The 20,668-nt window shown below is 44.5% G+C and overlaps 1 protein-coding gene across 1 annotated transcript; it reads right to left on the reverse strand.

The window, feature by feature from the left end:
* Window positions 1-564: 564 nt before the first annotated feature.
* LOC113074570 (SH2 domain-containing protein 4B) lies at window positions 565-18,959 on the reverse strand. Its single transcript, XM_026247428.1, has 9 exons — window positions 18,894-18,959; window positions 17,493-17,710; window positions 16,898-17,057; window positions 16,444-16,591; window positions 10,836-10,974; window positions 10,062-10,356; window positions 9,662-9,789; window positions 2,078-2,298; window positions 565-705 (listed from the first exon to the last, which is right to left on the reverse strand). Exons 2-9 carry the CDS (start codon window positions 17,665-17,667, stop codon window positions 613-615), a joined length of 1,359 nt encoding a protein of 452 aa, XP_026103213.1. The 5' UTR covers window positions 17,668-17,710; window positions 18,894-18,959; the 3' UTR covers window positions 565-612.
* Between the last annotated feature and the right edge of the window lie 1,709 nt (window positions 18,960-20,668).

A 20,668-nucleotide genomic window follows, 5' to 3' on the forward strand; every position in this document is an offset into this window, starting at 1 on the left:
ATTTGACTAAACAAATAATAAAAGAGCAGAAAACGGAACGCTATTGGCTTTTCATTTACAGAAAAAGACTGATCCATGCACAGTTCCTTTACACCAGGTTAGTCTGTGTCTACACATTTGCACTTAATTAGTATAATCTGCTTCATTTTAATATATTTTTACCATGTTTATTGTAATACTACAAACTCTTCTTAAAATTCAGTCCAGGAAATGCAAAAAAGCCCCAAAGTTATACATATCACTGTATAATTTGTATAATCTGCTTCACTTAACATTTTACCAAGTTTGAAACCAGAATTCCTCATATTTTCCTAAAAAATCAGCACAGAAAATACAGTCACAAAGGTCTTCATATTTCTACATAATTAGTATAATCTGCATCCTTGAACACATTCACAATGTTTGAAATAAGAATTCTTACATATTTTCCACAGAAAAAAAGTCTTTCCGTTGAGGCCTGATCATAAGGCACTTTAACTCAGAGACAGAACACAAGGACCAGAAATCTTTTTTTTTTTTTTTTTTTACCATGTTCTTTGAAATGAAGTGAACACCCTGCTACATTAGAGACCCCACAGAGACTGGCCTTTGAAGTCTTTAGCATGTAAGGAATCATGGGAAAAGCCCTCCGAAATCCACAGAGGGCCCAGTCCGCTTGCAGGCCTCCATCAGCAGCTCTTTCCCTGTAGTTGTGATGATTTCCTCCTGAGAGCAGACAGATGTTGCCATTTTTCAGTGCACTCTGCATTCTAATAGAACGAGTACAAGATTTCTGTTTGCTGACACACAAGTGGCTGGAAATCATCTTATGCTAAAAGGGAGCATGCTATGTGTCATTCGATCTATTTTACTTATTCAAACTTACGCCAAATGCGGCCTGAAATAGTGAGGGCAGTCTTGTTTCCAGCAATGCTTTGACTTGCTTTTTTATTCATTCGGTGATTGTCTCTATCTGAGCTAAACCAATTGTAATTTTCATATATAAGTAGACAGGTTCTCTACAGTGTTTTTTATTTATTTTCACCATATTGCAGAGGCGTGAAGCAGGAACGCTTGTTGACAGTTGTACAACGTCGCCTGCATTTCCATGTAACTAATGTCAGAGATTTCACAGCTTGTGACTCCAACTTTGACAGCATTCCAGAAAGTGAAATACGTATCCATGGCTACACGTGCTATGCTGAAGGCTTGTGGAGATGCCTAGCCAAGCTCTCAGTTATTGGAAGTTGCTTCGGTACAGATTACATTACATTGTCTGACTCAGGAATCAGCCCTGACTCCTAATCCATTCCTCACATGTTGAGATGTTTCAGCACTTTTAGAGATCCCAAAGACATTTAGATGGACCTAACTTTAATCCTGCACAAGCTGTCATGTATCTGGGCTTCAGAGCTTCTCCACAGTAAAAACATTGTTCTGGAGAATGATGAAATCTTACATCTGAAGCTACAAGTGCTGAATGGCTGCACAAGAAAGTAATTGTTGATTTCCAAACAGCTGAAGGCAGTTTATTGGCAAAGGCACATTCTGCCATCATTCATTTACTTCACAATACATGTCCTAAACATACGTTTTTCATGGCAAAAGGGTGGTTGTTTCATTCAGTATCGTTAGATAAAGATTGATTAGTTTGTCAAACAAACTGTGCTCCTCCCTTCTGATCTGGGCACAGCATGAGATCCAGGTTGTTCTTCACTAAAACGTTCGATTTTATAAATCTCCATCCAAAAGACTGTATTGAGTAATTTAATCATGCTTTTGTTGTGCTTTGATTTTTTTAAAGCTAATTCCTTGAGCTTCATCCGTCCAATTTCACTGAATGGAAAAGAGCAGTCTGGACATGAATTGCCTTGAACAACATGATGGCGAGGGAATGATTACAGCACTTTAAGCTTTTGTTCTCAAAAAGTACAGGAAATTACGTTATTTTCAATTTTCAAAATTGACTGGCCTTATTGTGAACGATCAATATAAACTATTTTAGATGTATTTTGGTTCGAGAAATGTTTTTATCTTTTGCATTCTTGAGGTTAAAATACATTTTCCCATATGTCACAGACTATCACTGCTCTTTTACCTTGTGGAAGTCGATGAGGTCAGCAAGGGTGGCATGACGGTTTTGGTCCACACCCAGAAAGCTGTAATAGTCCCCAGAAGCATCGATAAGGAAATGCTTGAAACCGCTGGCTGTGCGATAGGACAGTGTGTAGCCCCAGATCCTCTCACTGACCCGTACCAAGAAAGAGCCCTCAGCAGCATTCGTAAGCAGTGTCTCGGAGTCCTCTCGGGAGATGATACCTTCAGCATACACATCACAGTAAACTGTCAGTGGAGCAGCATTATAAACCTTTCTTTATAATGCTGTTAATTAAGTGTACACTAATTCAAAACAATTTTATGTTGATGTTAACTGTTGATGTTGCACTTCACAAATACTGGCCTGTTTACCTTTGTGAAAAGGGTTGGTATTTGCGATTAAATTAAATTGTATTACTGTAGTTCAAATGTATGTAATTTCGTTTTTTTAAACATGGTTACAGTCAGTGGTTAAAGTGGGATTTAGCAGGTGGGAGAACCCTCAAATTTTGTGTAGGTGCAACAGGGAAAAATTACTCGCCGTGGGACAACATATTGAGTATCGTGGTATAGAAATAATTTTTGGTGACAAGAGTGTCACTGTGGCACCAAGTATCACAATACTTATTTACTTGATATTTTAATGGTTTTATTTTGTTTTGTTTAGTTTTGACAGACTCTTTCAATAGTGACAAGCTGGAGTGCTAGCCAACTACCTTGCAGTTAACCTTACGTTTGTCACAAGGTTCTGATAGTTTTGCATTTTAAAAATTAGTTTTAATTTTAATATCGTTTTCAATTTTGTTTTAAATTTCAGTTTAGTTTTAGTTAGTTTCATCAATGGTTTTGTTAGTTTTAGTTTCTTTTTTATTTTGCAAAACACATTTCTATATAGTTTTTATTTTATTTTATTTTATTTAGTTTTAGTTTCAGTAATTATATTATATTATTTTATTAGTAATTATAGTTTAGCAGAGCAAACAGAACACTTCCAGTGAAGACCAAAGCAAGACATTTAATTTCATTAATCACCACTGTCGATGTGTACATAAATCACTCAAAATATGTATATCATTTTTAAAATGTCTCAAAAATGGTCTTAAAGACCAGTTTTTTAAGTTTTTGGTATTAACGTTTTTTTTTTTACAGAATTCGGTGATGACGGGGAGGAGTGGAGAAGTAATTTAGTATGTTTAAAATATATTTCCTTTAAATGTGCTTTACTATGTTAGTCAACACTAAAACAATATAAGTGTAACGTACTCGGTTACGAACGTAACCTCGGTTCCCTGAGATACGGAACGAGTACTGCGTATGGGGAAAAGCTCCTTTTTTCCTCGATACTGAAGCCTTTTTTCAATAACGCAGTGCAACTGCACTGCCATTGGTTTAATCTGTAAACTTTTTTAAACCAATGACAGCGCTGCGTAGCTGCGCGAGCCTGTGGCGATGCAGCGCGCCAAAGCCCGCCAGAATGGGCGGGGCGAATGGCTATATAAGCAGGCAATCGCCAGAGGAAATCAGGTCATACGACTGAAGCGACGACACTGAACCCGCAGCCTCGTGGCACGGCATATAACGCAGTACTCGTTCCGTATCTCAGGGAACCGAGGTTACGTTCGTAACCGAGTACGTTCCCTTTCGATACTTCACTCATACTGCGTATGGGGAACGAATTCAACCGCGCCGTGCCACGGTAGGGAACGACAAGACTTAACTTGAACACCCTGGGGTCCAGAGGATAAGTGAGAGGGCCGGAGCCATCGAACCCTTGATGCTACACTGCTGAGAGGGAGCTAGCTCCCTGGAGGTGGTATGATGACAGAGTCTGCTAGAGGCTGTCGTATCAAACCGAAAGAACCCGAGCATGCAAGGTCGGGATATCCAAGTTATAGAACCTGACAAAAGTGGACGGCGAGGACCAGCCGGCCGCCTCACAGATGTCCTTGATAGAGACACCACTAGACCAGGCCCATGAAGAGGCCATCCCTCTAGTAGAGTGGGCTCTAACTCCTATGGGGCACTCAAGGCCCATAGAGGAGTAACATAGAGCGATAGCTTCAACTATCCAACGCGAGAGGCGTTGCTTTGAGACCGAAGACCCTTTGGTGCGGTCACCAAAGCAGACAAAAAGCTGGTCAGATTGCCTGAACGGCTGAGACCGCTCAATGTAAATTCTCAAAGCCCTCACTGGGCAGAGTAAATCCAGCTCTCGCTCACCTGACAACGGAGGCAGAGCTGAGAGGGAAATTACCTGTGCTCTGAATGGCGTCGAGAGCACTTTAGGTACGTAGCCATGCCTGGGTTTTAAAATGACCTTAGAGTCATTGGGCCCAAACTCAAGGCATGCAGGGCTCACCGAGAGGGCCTGCAAATCGCCAACACGCTTGACCGATGCTAGAGCAAGTAGCAGAGCGGTTTTGAGCGTTAGGGGCCGAAGGTCAGCTGACCGCAGCGGTTCAAAGGGAGGTCCTTTGAGTGCTCCAAGGACCGTGTGAAGGTCCCAAGTGGGAACGGTAAGAGGGCGTGGGGGCTTCAACCGCCTAGCACCTCTCAGGAAACGCACAATGAGGCTGTGTCGACCCACTGATTGGCCAGCAATAGGAGCATGAAATGCTGCAATGGCTGCTACGTACACTTTGAGTGTGGAAGGGGTGAGACCCTTTTCTAGACGCTCCTGGAGAAATGACAGTATCGGAGATACATCACACTCAACAGGGTCTTTGTTTTGTGCTAAGCACCAGTCAACAAAGACTGACCATTTTTGGGCATAGAGGCGTCTTGTAGACGGGGCTCTTGCCTGAGCAATGGTGTGTAGTACGTCCCCGGGGAGGCTCAGAGGCTCCCATCGAGGGACCATACATGCAGAGCCCAGAGTTCTGGCTGTGGATGCCAGATTGTCCTGTTCGCCTGAGAGAGGAGGTCCCGCCTCAGGGGGATCGGCCATGGGGCTTTCATGGAAAGCCTGAAAAGCTCCGAGGACCAAACTTGGGTCCTCCAGAGTGGGGCCACTAGGAGGACTCTGTGTCTGTCTTCCCTGACTCGTCTGATGACCTGAGGGATCAGAGCAATCGGGGGAAAAGCATAAAGAAGGAGGCTGGGCCAGTTGTGGGCCAGTGCATCTGTTTCCTTTGAAAAATAAGTTGGGCAATGAGAGTTGCTTTCTGAGGCGAAGAGGTCGACCTCTGCCTTCCCGAAAATCTCCCAGATTTTGAGAACTGTCTGGGGATGGAGCATCCACTCGTCCGAGGGGACATTGCTCCGTGAAAGCATGTCTGCTCCCAGATTCGTCTTGCCAGGTATGTGTGTCGCCTTGAGCGATCGCAACCTGGGTAATGCCCATTCCAAGAGGCGCTTTGCCAGTGCGCAGAGGCGGCTGGACGAAAGGCCGCCTTGGTGATTTATGTAGGACACCACTGTCATGCTGTCCGACTGGACTAGGATGTGGCGCCCTTCCAAGATTGCCTGAAAGGATTGAAGGGCTCGTTCTACTGCCAGCATCTCGAGGCAGTTGATATGAAGATGGCTTTCTTCGTGCGACCACGAGCCGAAGGCTGGTCTGCCCTCGCACAGAGCACCCCAACCCAGGTTGGACGCATCTGTTGAGAGTACCGTCCTTCTGGAAACCGCCTGTAGGGGTACTCCACGACTGAACCAAACAGGGTTCATCCAAGGCTCCAGGGCTGCTAGACAGGCCTGGTTGACCCTGATGCGAAAGCGGCCGTGCCGCCAAGCATGAGGTGGGACCCGGAGTTTCAGCCAGTACTGCAAGGGCCGCATTCGTAGGAGGCCGAGCTGTAAAACTGGGGAGGCGGAAGCCATCAGCCCTAGCATCCTCTGAAAGAACTTCAGAGGGAAACAGGCTTTGTTCTTGACAGAGGCCGCGAGCTGCTGAAGTACAAGAGCGCGCTCTGGTGATATGACCGCCCTCATATTGACGGAGTCGAAAACTGCTCCCAGGAACGTAATAGGTTGGCTGGGGAGCAGTGAGCTCTTGGCGAAATTGACCCTGAGTCCTAGGCACTGTAAGTGGCTCAGGAGCATGGATCTGTTGTGGTCTAGCTCGGTTCGTGACTGGGCTAGAATGAGCCAGTCGTCGAGATAGTTCAGAATGCGAATTCCCATCTGTCTCAGAGGGGAGAGCGCCTCGTTCATGCACTTCGTGAAAGTGCGGGGAGCTAGAGACAGCCCAAAGGGAAGGACTGTAAGGACCTTCCTTAACAGCGTCATCACTTCGGTGCGGAGGACCTGAGCATCGTCCGGCTCTACCGAGGTGGGAATCACTCCGCGAAAACGCGGGGGTCTTCGGGCGAACTGCAGTGAGTATCCGTGTTTTATTATCCCCAACACCCACTTGGACACTCCGGGGATGGCCTGCCAGGCCTCGGCCCGCGTGACAAGGGGCTGGATAGTGTCGGATGGCAGACCGCTGATCAGGGGCCTGAACACCGACGAGTGTGGAAGAGGAAAAGTGCTCTCTTTTTGAAAATGTGAAATATTTATTGTGTTCGCCATAACAACGGCGCTTTGCGTGGACGCAACAACAGTGGGCCCAGGTCGCACAGCAGACAGGCGAGAGAGCTTCTGGGGTGGTCCGGCCGCAGCGGGACTTTGCCCCTTCCTCTTTCTTCCCCAACGATCAGGAGGATTTAGAGGGCGTCGGGTCCAGCACAATCCTTTGCCGGGGGCCCTGACGTCTAGGCGGTTTAGCCCGCCTAGTGGGGAGAGCTGGGTGCTGCTCCTTAGGGGGTGCCGCCTGGGGGGTAGAAGGGGCAGGTTTGCTCTGGTGCTGAGTCGGCGCAGTCCTGGGGCGACTCGGGGCAGAGGTGGAGCGCTTGGGCAGGAAGTGTCGCATGGCTTGGGACGACTTCTGTGCTGCAGTGAAGCGTTCTGTAAACCCTTCTACCGCTGGTCCGAAGAGGCCGCATGGAGAGACTGGGGCATCGAGAAAGGCCACTTTGTTGCTCTCCTTAATCTCTGTTAGGTTGAGCCAGAGGTGGCGCTCCAGCACAACCAGGTTGGCCATGGATCGTCCGATGGCCTGGGCCGTGGCTTTCGTGGCACGCAGAGCCAAATCAGTGGCGCTGCGGAGGTCACGGAAAGCAGGTTCACTAGAGCTAGACTCATCCAGGGAACGGAGAAGCTTTGCCTGGAACACCTGCAATATGGCCATGGTGTGCAGAGATGAAGCGGCTTGGCCCGCAGAAGTGTAGGCCCTGCCAGCCATGGCAGAGGTCGTCCTGCAGGGCTTGGAAGGAAGGGCTCTCTTATTTTTCCACCCCACAGCCGCGGGGGGACAGAGGTGAGCAGCCACGGCCTCATCCAGGGGTGGCAATTGCTCATAGCCCTTCTCCTGAGAGCCATCTACTGAGCTGAGAGCTGCAGAGGAAGTGCGTAGGCGGGCCGAGTAGGGGGCGCGCCACGACTTTGTCAGCTCGTCATGAACCTCAGGGAAGAATGGGGCAGGTCGCTGGCGGGGGGCCTGGCGGCGTCCTGGCAGGTACCACTCGTCCAGCCTGCTGCGTGTCGGCTCTTCAGGGGGGGCCCACTCCAGATGGAGTTCCTCAATAGCCTTGGAGAGGATGCGGAGAAGCTCGGCATCCATCCCAGCTCTGGCGTCGATGGGCTCCAGTGACGGCAGGTGGGTGGGGTCAGAATCGCCGGCCCAGTCCTCCGTTTCAGAAGCCGCGAGTGACATGGAGTCGTCGATCGGCTCGTCCTCCGATCCGCCCAAAGAGACGAGGTCGCTCGCTTCAGCCGAGGGATGCTGCTCTGGGCGTGAGAAGAGGACAGGGGACGGCTCTCTCATTGGAGAGGGTGAGGCACGCGGGCGCTGAGCCGGCGTGAGCTCACCCAAATCCGGGCGCTGGGCCCCTCTTCCCCGCTGTCTTTTCCTGGCCGGCTCGCGGGAGGAAAAAGACGGGAGGGCGCGAGGGGCGGGATTACTTTCATTAAAGAAAGCAATCCGCGAGCGCAGAGAGGCGAGACTCATGCTTTCACAAAAGCAGCATGAAGTCTCAGTGAGTGCAGCCTCAGCATGGGGTTTACCCAGGCAGAAAACACACTCACCATGGCCGTCGTCCTCATGCAGAGGGGCTCTGCATGTGCCACAGCTGTGGCGCGGCATGGCCGTCGCCGTTAAAACGGCGTTAGAAACGCTCTTTTAGAGCGGTGAAAACCGCTGGAAAAAGCTCTTTTAGGATCGCCGGATGGTGGCAGGAGATCGCTGAGAAGCGGCCGGAAGCGGGAAGCGGGCGGCCCGAGATCGGCGCTGAGAACGGCTGTCTGCGAGTACGCCGGCGCTGCTGGCGGTCGGCGGTCTCAGCTGGTCCGCTGCGGTGCCTCTTCGACGGCGAAAGCTCGTTCCAGGCGAAGGCGTTCAGCAGAGATCCAACGAAGTGAAGTCGTCGCTGAAGGAGTAAGATCTGATTTCCTCTGGCGATTGCCTGCTTATATAGCCATTCGCCCCGCCCATTCTGGCGGGCTTTGGCGCGCTGCATCGCCACAGGCTCGCGCAGCTACGCAGCGCTGTCATTGGTTTAAAAAAGTTTACAGATTAAACCAATGGCAGTGCAGTTGCACTGCGTTATTGAAAAAAGGCTTCAGTATCGAGGAAAAAAGGAGCTTTTCCCCATACGCAGTATGAGTGAAGTATCGAAAGGGAACCTTACTTCTTTGAAGCAACTTTTATTCAACATTATTACAAAGCGCACTTTTTAAAAGTATACTTAATTATAGTCATGAGTTCATGCTAATATTATATAATCGTAAGAAGCTTTTTGTACTTTGATTTGAAATACACTACAAGTGCAAATTCTTTTTTCCACAAGGGTAAATAAAAAGGTATTTCAGCATTGTTTCCATTGTAATCTTGTTATCTCTGTAATGGAGTCATCAGATGACAGATAGAAAGTGGTATAGTATGTTTTTTTCCATGTATCTCTACCAGCAGTGTTGGTGTAAATCGACACCGTGGCTTGTGTATGTGTGTGTCAGTATGGGTAGGAATGAGTGTGCGTCTGTCCTCTTATCTAGACACATCTATTCAGAATCACACAGACTGATGCGTGGCCCACATTCCATTGGAATTTCCGACACTCACAAGCCTATTAATCTGCTCTCTTGTCATTTAACCAGGAGTCACATACTGTAACCCGTTCTAACATGACAAAGCTGCAGGACTCATGCCAGTAATTAGCCTAGCAAAGCCTTTGAATTATTGAGCACTCCCCCTCTATTTCTCTCTACTGTCTGTCCGTGTACAAGTAGACGCAGACACACACACCACTGCTCTCCATCTGTTGGTTGGCTAGTTTCTGGTTTCAAAACGGGCTGCTTATTCCACGCTCCATTTCTCTCTCCTCGTGGATCTGGGTGACAGTGTGTACAAGAGGGTAAAAGGGCAGAGGTCTTGAGAGGTACTAGCATATGTCTACTCATGCTTTCTACTTGCTTATGGGCTGGTAGTCATCAACTACATTCTGCAATGAATGCTGACATTGGCACAATTTAACAGGTGATCATGGATTTGAATGCATCGTATCGAGTAACGGGAGACACCAGAGAGGTCATTAAGAAACCTTACCGTGGAACCACGGTGCGATAGCATTGCCATTCCGTTCGTATCCCGCTTGTTTTGGTTTCTGCTCTTCAGTGAACCAGAGAATAACCACTTCCCTGGAACTGGGCCGTGGTGTTCGCACCCATGCAGGGCTAATGGTAAAGAAAAGTGCTAATTCACACAGTTCTTGATCTAATGCATAATTCTTTTGAAAGGACCAGCCTAATATGGTTTGGTGGTTTGAGATGGTCTTTCAATCTGGTTAACAAGTGCTGGTTTGCCATATATATTAGATATTTTTCCATGTCAACCAGAATTCTAATTTCTGTGTGTTTCAGATAAATACAAATTAGCTTAAAGCACACGAATATAGTATAATCTATATTCAGTGTCACATACTATTATTTTTCTACAGAATGATTACCTGTCCATTAGTGGTTGTGTTGCTGTTGTACTATGTCTGCGGCTTTGCCTGCGCCGGTACAGAGGGGGTTCTGCACGCTGAAGGCCGGGCCTGGGACGGACTTCATTACTAGAAACAGTACTAACAGATGGTTCAATGAAAGTACTGTGTCTCCGGTGGGATTGTTTCTGGAAATGGCCACTCAGGCCAGCAACATGGCCTTTCTCTATGGCCCGTAGTGACTGGCGCTTATACTCATCTCTTGCCCAGCGAGCCTTTCTTGTCTTCTCCTCATCAGCTTCTTTTGAGCGACGTACTAAAGCGGAAGAAGTAGAAAGAATAGATGGTCAGATGGAGAAAAGTTTATAATAAAGGATAGATTGCATGCAACTTTGCTGGAAAATTGCATGCAACTTAGCTTATGCAACATATATAATGCTTATAAAAGTTGTGGAAAGTGTGTTTTGGAACATGGCAGCTGGTTTCTAGCTGGTCCAAGCTAGACTGTCTTTGTAGCAACGAACTAGCTGCTATACAGTTGTACACCAGGTAGAACATTGACTAGGTAAATTAATTGAATATTGTTTAGTCGAGATGAGGGATCATGGTATTTTGATGTTTAGTTTAGTTAAAAAACAACTTGACTAACATAACCATCTCTCTCTCTCTCTCTTCTCTCTATGCATAAACACGGCAACTGGTATTTATCAGGTAACCAGGTTTTTATGATTAATTTTTAAACCTTTGGGGTTTGACAGATGAAAATGTATATGAAGAAATAACATCTTCACTCACATTGATCCTCCCACTCTTTGTCACGTTGTTCACTTTTTTTTTGTTCTTGCTCAAGGGACATATATAGTTCCTTCGCCCTTTTTTCCTCTGCATGTCGTATGTCCTCCTCTTCCCTCTGCCTCTCCTCTTCCTCTTGTTTCTGTGTGAAAGTAACACATTTGTTTTTGTGACAGAGAGGGTGGTGACAAATCAAATGCACCTCAGTCCTTACTTAGGCTCAGTATGTTGTTCTAACTCTTGCGGCACTAATGTATTAGCACGAGTGGTTCATTAGCGGTGTTGAAATGGAAATCATTTGGTTGAATAATTAATCCTCTAGGACAATAACATTTGGCAGGATGGTTGTTTGAGATACTTAAGCCGTGTAATTATTGGCATAAGGTAATTACCAATGAGGCGTTATCTGAAAACAGACACTCCTTGTCTAGACCACTAGTCCAAAAAAATTACTGCAGTTTAGGTCATGACAGTTGCTATGGACAATATTGTTCATTCTTGTTCATTTAGTATGGAGATCTTTGTCTTTGAGTTTGCTGACAAGTGTCTTCTCATAAAACTGAAGAACGTCTAACTAAAACAACTTTTGAGAGGTTCACCCATTTTCTTTTCACTCTTCTCTTTTCGTTGTGCCTCGACAGTCTTTATAAAGATTACTTAAGGAGTATTGTGAGAGAAACACTTCAAAGTTTAATGACTCAGCACTTTCCAGTAAGAGGGATGATATGTGGGCAGTGATAAATGAGCTCTTTAATATTTGACAAGTTTCTTTAGAAGGTCTCATTACCAGGCCGCAAATCATGGCTAACCATCAAGGCCTCTTTGGGAATCTGCAGTGTGAATATTGAAAAACGGTCGTGCCGCCTGCCCCGACTCCTCCTACGCTCTGCCATTTTCTTTTTCTTCCTCTTTGAAAAGATAATGCCATCAGTGCAACTTCTGAATAACTAATCATGCAGTACTGGAGATGCCTTTAGGATCTTATTTCCTCTTTAAGATTAATTGACTCTGCCCTCACTGTCCTACAGACAAACATTCTTATTCATTCTTATAAAGTTGACAGGTTTTTGACTTGGCACAATACCATGCATCTAGATTTTGGGTCAATGACATCATTTTAAAAATGCATAAAAATACAAATTCATGTTTACAATGGCATGCCACCCCCCCCCCCTCCCAGTAAAGTAAAGTTTGATATAGTTTTGATATCGGAGATGGTCATCTCTACGCGATCAGCGGGAGCTCAGTGATCCTGTATCCGCCTAGAGCAGTCTCAACTTGGCTAGTCTTTCTGATATGTGCCACTGGCTCAGATGTCTCTTTAGTAGATAAACATAAAATATAATTCGTTTTGGGTAAATCTAACAGGTAATCTTTGGTCAGTATTCAATTTATCTGTTAAAATGAAAATAAAAAGCGGTAAATGATATAACATTTTGTTTCATTGCAATGGCTGTATAAATACACATTTCCCTGGACTAAGTACATTTCTGCTGCTATTATAATGTTTAAATGGAAAAAAAAGGAGGCAGTGGTATTTGATATCCTTTTTCGTTTTATTGTAAATATACAAAGAGGAAAACTGCAGTAGCCCAGGTGAGCTGACTGGTCTGCTGCTGTTTGCAGAATTACCGGATTTGCATCGTAGCGGACATCACACTCTCGAGACGAATGCACAAAGTCTGAACTACCGAGGATGCAAGTCCAAAATGTGCATACTTTGTATTGAGAAATGAGCGCAGACCTATGTCACCAGACTATTTGCCTAATCTTCCCGGTACTTTAGACCGCGGTGGAAATGCAGAAAGCAACATGTCTGGGAGGAAAATAGTTCCTTGGGAAAAAAGTGCCTGTTACAATTGTTCTGGGTAATCTTGGTGGAAACACGCCATCAGTTCCTGGAGGGCTGGAACCCTGCAGAGTTTATATGCAACCATAAAAAATCACACCTGAGCCAACCAATCAAGTCCTTCAGGCTTATTTGAAAACTACATGGTTTGTGTGTTGGAGCAGTGTTGGAAATAAACTATGAGTTCGACACCACTGGTCTACAGTGTTTAATTGAATGTTGCTTTAAATGTTAATGAGCTCCGCTGACCCAACCCCCCCCTTCCGAGCCGCTCTCTGAGAGGCTGTTTTATTTAGCCGCATTCATCGTGAAACTCGCTAACTAATACATTATTAGGAAAGGCAATTTGCAAAGATTCATTACAAAATATTATACTCACTACTCTAGATCGGCTGGATCACGAATGATTCACACAAACATAGACGCATTTAGGCAGATTGGGGCACATACCCCTCAGAAACAAATGAAATCCACTGTTTCAAGAGGGCGTAGATATTAGGAGTAAATGACGACTGCTATGTTCATTATTGCATTCAACAACAGAACACCTCAGTGTAACGATTCCACACAGGAGACGAAAGATCCAATTGCAGTGTTTAATGGGGTAATCCAGTTTCAAAATCCAAACAGGCTAGAGGTCAATAACAGGGAAAGCAGTCCAAAAACAAGAAACAAGAAAACACAAGGGAACGCAAGAAAACCGGGTGACGGAAAACAAGGACACCAAGACACAGATAGAAAACAGACCGGTTTAAATAGATAGGTGAAGACGATGAAAGGGGAGACAGCTGAGTGCAATTAACAGATGTGCAATTAACTGTGATGAAGGGACAAGGCTTGTGGGAAATGTAGTGCCTTCATTGGGGTGCCTATGGGGAAGTGAGACCACTAGTGGACACCCAGGGAAACACAGACCAGATACTGTGACATTACCCCCTCCTCTAAGGAGCAGCTACCAGATGCTCCACCGAACACAAGAACAAACCAGGGAACACAGAGACCAAGAGGGAGGTGGACTGGTGGAGGATAAGGGGGAGGGACAGAATGCCGGGTCCATAGAGGGAAACAGAGACAGGAAGTGAAAAAACAATACAACAACAACAAGGAGACCAGGAGGGAGGTGGACAGGCGGAGGACTAAGGGGAGGGACGGAGGGCCAGGTCCATAGAGGGAAACAGAGACAGGAGGTGAAAAAAAACAAAACAACAAAACAAAGAGGCCAGGAGGGAACGGAAAGTTCAGCGTCCCAGGCCGACAGGGGAGGAATCCAAATTGGAGCAGGTGGAACAGGAGCCCACTGGGATGGCACAGATGGAACTGGAGCCCACCACAGCCAAGCAGACGGGACCGACGCCCACCAGGGCAGTGAAGAGAACTACCCCCGCCCTGCGGTTGAGACAATGGAGGAAGCCCAACAGGGTGGCGCAGAAGACCACCACAGCTGTGCGGTCGAGACAGAAGCCCACCAGGGCACAGGAGAGCAAGTCTAGTTAGGTAAGCCTTAAATAGAGAACATGAACAGGTTAAGGGTGGCCTCCGTGACCCTGAGGAGATGGTAGATGGTCTCCATGGCCATGACAGGGCAGGCGGTGAGTTCCTGGATGGCCTCCATGACCATGACAGGATAGGTCGAGCACTCAAGAAGTTCGGCTTAGATGTGACGAGGCTCTGTTAGCTCAGCACAGATGTGAAGAGGCTCTGGTAATTCAGCAGTGACGTGAAGAGGCTCTGGTAGTTCAGCAGAGACGTGAAGAGGGTCTGGTAGTTCAGCAGAGACATGAGCAGTGGGGCTGGGCTGGCAGCCATCTTGTGCAGTGGCTCTGGGCTGGCGCCATCTTGCGCAGTGGGGCTGGGCTGGCAGCCATCTTGTGCAGTGGCTCTGGGCTGGCGCCATCTTGCGCAGTGGGGCTGGGCTGGCAGCCATCTTGTGCAGTGGCTCTGGGCTGGCGGCCATCTTGTGCAGTGGCTCTGGGCTGGCGGCCATCTTGTGCAGTGGCGCTGGGCTGGTGGCCACCTTGTGCTGTGGCGCTGGGCTGGCATCCACCTTGTGCTGTGGCGCTGGGCTGGCGGCCATCTTGTGCAGTGGTGCTGGGCTGCCGGCCATCGTGTCTGGAGAGATGGGTGTGGTCTGTGTATCCCATTGACTACAATGTTGAAGGTAACTGGTGAACCCCCAAAAGTCCAGGATCTCCAGCCCCTTCATCTCCCACCCAGGCAAAGGGTCATCCAGGCAGTTGTTCAATAGGTCCTTCATTATACCCCAGCCCCACTGCCACTGTCCAAAAGACTTGAGCCAAACCACCCACTTCACTCCCCTTGTGACGGAGGGTGGTTAGGTTCCACAGTCTCCCCATCTGCTCCTCTATGGTGGTTGGGCAACGGATACGAAATCCCACACCGCTGGATCTGGGCATGATGGTGTCCTTTCTCTAATGATTCCACACAGGAGACGAAAGATCCAATTGCAGTGTTTAATGGGGTAACATCAAAATTAAACATGCTAGAGGTCAATAACAGGGAAAGCAGTTCAAAAACGAGAAACAAGAAAACACAAGGAAACGTGAGAAAACCGGGTGACGGAAAACAAGGACACCATGACACAGATAGAAAACAGACCGGTATAAATATATAGGTGAAGACGATGAAAGTGGAGACAGCTGAGTGCAATTAACAGGTGTGCAATTAACTGTGATGAAGGGACAAGGCTTGTGAGAAATGTAGTGCCTGCAGTGGGGTGCCTATGGGGAAGTGAGACCACTAGCACACCCAGGGAAACACAGACCAGACACTGTGACACTCAGTCGCTTAGGAGACATTCTTATTTACATCTGGTCCAGCGGTGAAAAAATGGAGGACTGATGACAGCTCACTCAAGGTGGATCTAAGGTAAGACACCAGTCCAGTCTGTGCTGAAACGCTGCTGTCAATTAAAACTATTGTGGGAGGGGCCTGTCTGTGTGATGGTGAATTTTTATCATTATATATGTATGTATTCAAACAACTTGTAAATGATGTAATGTTGTTTCTGATGTTTCTTCTTGAAAATACTATAAAAGGATTTTGAAACTAACATAAATTCACCAGTACATTTTTTAAGTGCTTGAAATGTGTTTTAAAGCAGATGTTTAATAGATTACTCCTGTTCATTTTCCTTTGTGCCCTTATTTGTCATTGACCCTTTCACATTTTAACATGACTTCTGCTTTTCACAACATCAACCAAAAGCAGCTGCAGTTTTGTGTAATGCATTTTCAAACTGGGAAGCAACTAAAACTAACATGACAAAACAAAAGTACTAAGACTGTTTTGGGGAACTAAAAAAAGCCCTTTGGCCCTAATTTTTGTCGTTGATGCAGCAAGTTGCCCTCCTGTTGGTTTCAGATTGAGTATTGATTGCCTGGTTGTTTTCCTCATTGTTCTCTGTCTTTCAAAGGGATGTAGAGAGAATAGAAGTTCAGAGGGCTCACCTCCACATACTGCAGCCATTCCACACACTTACCTAAATAATTTACAGAGACTTCGGTGGAAAACAACATCCACCAAACGAATGCCCTAAAGGTGGACATCCTTGCAGGTCTCCTACAAGTAATTGATCGCTTGGATTGTTTTGTGACTCCCACTGCTAAGCTTGTCCCCCAGCTTTCTAGCAGATGGGTTGGATCCTTGTGGAACACTGGCAACCGTTTTAATCTTGCTGAGGCCAATTAGTGCATTCTCATTTTGCAGCACATTTAGAAGTTGAGGGTTTTGTGGATCAATCACCTTTAGTTTCTCCCGTATCCGTTCCTCCTCCTGTTTGGCTGCCTTCCTGTCCTCAGCTTCTTCCTTCCACTTTCCTGCAACTAAGCGAGCTTTTTCCTTTGTGATGGCATCTCTGAACTTTTGCTTTATTTCTTCTTCTTTCTTCCGCCTTGGAAAATGCCAGAAAAGAATAAATCTTTTAATAAAATAGGATAAGACAATTCCTGAAACAACCTAATTTAACTTTCACACCTGTGTATTGTTTAGTTTCCTTACTTTTCCTTAATGACATGAGTTTTCCGTATAAACAAAATGAATCATACATTTCTATGAGCACAGTAAGGCATGAATCTAAATCTCTACAGGAAAATATTTAATATTTTATGTTTTTATTGTGGAAATGAAACGAGTTTCTAATCTTGTCAGTTGATACAGATAAACATCATGGATTTGGTGTTCATCTCACAATCCTCACCACAGCTCTTGGGCTTCTAGCTGAGCCTGTCGCCTGGCTCTCTCCTCCATCAGTTCTTTGACAATCATCTCGTATGGTTTGTCTCCAGGGGCGTCCCCCATTACCCAGACCCACACCTCGCCATCTCTGCCCTGCAGCCACTGTATACTCTTTCTGTTTTCTGGATACAGTGATAAAGGCAGATGTGAAAACTAGACTAGATTATATTTTTAAAGTTACAGTTAACCTTAAGTTAAGTTACTGTAACAAAGAACAGTTGAGTTGTAAAGCACTGAATACTGTATCTGCTTCCAATTGTGAATACTATTTCTGCAGTTGTTTATGAGCACTATTCATTTATAACACACATAAGCCAAGCTTTTAAAAGCTTTCTTATGCTATTCTGGACACCAATATTTTAACGATTCATTAAAAGTGTCTAGCCAACTGAGATTTCGTTTTGAATATAAAACTTTTGAAAAGTTTTCAGTAGTACAATAGCACATCATGAGTGTATATCAGCACCACTTGGGATCTACAGTAATAGAGCGCTTGGACTGAGATTGGGCAGACTGATTACATGAAGTCCTAGTAAAGTAAACCATGCCAGACTCACCATCTCTCTCCTTAGTCAGGGGTCTTTCCCAGCCTCCTTCGTGGCTCTCACACTCTGTCCATCGTCGCACCTGCTCCTGACGTATTTTGTAGAAAAGAATCTGCCTCTGCTCCTCATTTAGTTCGGCCAGAAGCTCTGGATCTACAAACATGTCTCTCAAGATCTGTTGCATCATTCTGGACTGCCAGAATCTCCTCTCTAGGATCACGCTGGGAGAACTGCAAGGTATATTTGGGGCAGAATTCTTTGAGTCAAACAAGGTAGAGTTAACTACCATTTTAGCATGCTTACCTGGAACAGCCTGTAATGTTTTACACCTATAAGTCTTATGGGAGTCTTTGACAACAAATGCCCTGACTGGTTTTTGAAGAATATCTTAGGTAGCTGTGGCAAAACATTTTGCAGTTTTTTTTTACTTCAAGTCACAAACATACTTTTCAAAAGTTTGGGATCATTATACATTTTAATCAATTGATACTTTGTTAATCAAAGACACCTTAAATCAACCCAATTTACTGTAAAACCAAGACATCTTTAATGTTATTGATGACTACTGAACATTAAACACATTTATCAAAACATTTTTGGGGTTTCATTTATTACCTTGTGTATAGAATACTTGTTACATTTGTTGTGTAGAATATATGTTTTATTTGTGATGATATGATATGTGATGAACAGGTCACTTCTCACAGACCTTCTCCAGTTTCAGGAGCAGCACACCCATCCATACTACTTTTTTATTTTTCATTTACCATCCAGTCTTCATGTTATTTTGCTCATTCTACCCATTTCTTTTTCTTTGCCAGTGTCGGATGTTATATTTTCACTAAAAGGCCAATATTTTAGAGTCTCCACCAAAGCAGATGACGCTGGTCTTTGGTAAGAGTACAGTTTAATAAGGCTGCCAGCTGAGCTCCAGTGAGGGCTCTGTTTCTCTTCTTCCTTCTTTAAGAGAGTAGTTTTCTTTCTATAACTGTAAATCTTCACTTTATGATTTAATAAAATATAAAATAGTCATGTCATTCAAACAGCAATAATGTTTATAATTTTTTGGGGTAATACTTTGCCAGTACACTTGGTAAGTACACTTATTACATTATAGCATTTTACAATTTACAGTGTTTTCATTGTTCAATTCAATAATGATAGATTTGTATACATGTGTAGAATCTTAAGAGTAATATTAACAGAGAACAGTGTTGTACTGTTATCACGTTTTTACATCTTACAATACAAAAATAGAAGAAATACAAAAAGAGAAGAAAATAAAAAAAAATACATGTCTCATAAACTCTTAACAGTTGTTTTCTACACAGAAAATCAATAGCTAGCATTCGTCAGCACTCTGCTGTCTGTGTTCCTAGGTCACTCTGTTTCTGCATTATTCATCTTACTGACCTGCTCTGACTCTTTCAGATCCCTCTGTGTCCTGCCAGCATGGAGCTTCTCGCTGTGTCATTGAAGAGTCGAGCACAGCCAGCTGATTGCAGGTGAATACAGTGGTGCGGTATAGTGTCCCATCAGATCCATGATGAGGGTTTGTGTGGTTGCATCTATGTTGTGGCGGGCCTCCGGTGTTCACTGAAGGTCAGAAGTGTCCCACAGGTGAATAGACAAGGGCTGTTGTCAACCGATAATGCAACTGGATCTCTCTCGTTCGCTTTCTTTTGCTCTCTCACCTCGGCAAGCAAACAGGAACACACCCAGAGAGAGAGAGAGAGATTCTGCTAATGTAATTAGAAACCTCTCTGTTGTCCTATCTAGGGTTCATCTGGGCCCATTGCTCTCTTCATTAAGTCTGTCCTCCCGTGGTACACTGCTAATGTCTTTGCAAGAGAGACTTTGAATTATTCTTAAGGCTATTTAAGCAAATATGATGCTGCTGACTTGTTTGGCATTAATTATTAATTTGTATTTTTATGTTGTTTGTTCCTTACATTTTCTGTGTATCTGTGTAAAATATCGCCCTAAACACAGATTGAACAAAGTAAATCATTGTGAGTTTGAGCTTGCATCTGTACATCTTTGGAAATGACTATTGAAACATAAAACGTCATTTTAAATGTCAAAGAAACATAATTCTCTCTCTTTTTCTCTTTCTCTTTTCTTTCTGTGTCAAGGTTATAGTTCCTTTTCAAAAGATTCTTGAGTTTTTTTTTTTTTTCCCATACAGCCTTGATGAATGTTAAATAGCAGTGTATATTCCTGCAAGTATTTAGCTCTGATAAAAAAAATAAATAAAAAAAAATCAATCAATTTTCAATTGTATTTATATAATAGTACAAGCATATTTCTACGAAAGTATAAAGAAAAGTCATAAAACTTTGATTTGTGACATTTCTACTTGACTACTTTTCATTTTCCAGTTTTTATGAATGTTATAAATTCTTTTAAACTTAAAAACAATACCAATACTTTCCGGCGGGCAAAACTAAAAGTTTAACCTTAACTCTCACAGTAGTGCTCTCCTCTTCAGTACTTCTTAAAAAGTCAATTTATCTCCCAGCAAGCTTAGGCCCCTGGCATCAAGACAGATTGTTGTAGGTCCTTTCTCAGCTGTAATGGCACATGAGATATGGACTAGCAGAACTGAATGTGTGGGTGAGTGTGTTACACCATCTGTAGGTTTTATGTGTATGTGTGTGTATCACCAGACGTGAGTGGATGAAATTGATCAAGTGCTACTAGACTTGTGGGCCACTGGCACCAGAAGTTCTCTGTACAAGTAAGACCCTTTGGACTCAGGGATTTATGTCTAAACCTTCTTGTTTCTTCTTCAGAGGTTTCATGACATTCCCATTATGAACATGACATATTTTTGTAGGCCAACCCGAAAGATAGCATCACTCTGCTTTTTTCCACTAAAAACCCTTCTAATTTTTCCTTTTGGATTTTGGATTGTCTCAGAAAATAAACTGCTGTGTCCAACCAAAGTTGGTCATCATGATGATCTACACCATTAAATACAACTTTTTGGAACATAAATACAATCGGCAGAAGTGAAAAGCCACACATAGGCTATAAACACCAAGACCATCTCTTTCAGTCTTTCAGTTGAGATTTTTTCAAGTAAAAGCTTTAAAAAAAAATCCCCAAAGTTGTATTACTGATGCATTTTATGTTATGTAAAACATGAAAATATCTCATTGTTAACCACAGACTTTATTTTAGGC

The sequence above is a fragment of the Carassius auratus genome, unplaced genomic scaffold (genome assembly GCF_003368295.1).
Source record: "Carassius auratus strain Wakin unplaced genomic scaffold, ASM336829v1 scaf_tig00015181, whole genome shotgun sequence".
Taxonomy (NCBI): Eukaryota; Metazoa; Chordata; class Actinopteri; order Cypriniformes; family Cyprinidae; genus Carassius; species Carassius auratus.

Bases quoted from the DNA above. Each gene is read 5' to 3' on its own strand.
- LOC113074570 (XM_026247428.1), bottom strand. From the start codon at position 17,667: ATGATGCAACAGATCTTGAGAGACATGTTTGTAGATCCAGAGCTTCTG. The intron at 17,058-17,492 runs GTGAGTCTGGCA...CACTGTATCCAG, and splicing joins CCTGACTAAGGAGAGAGATG to AAAACAGAAAGAGTATACAG. The intron at 10,975-16,443 runs GTGATTGATCCA...ACTTTCACACAG, and splicing joins GGATACGGGAGAAACTAAAG to AAACAAGAGGAAGAGGAGAG.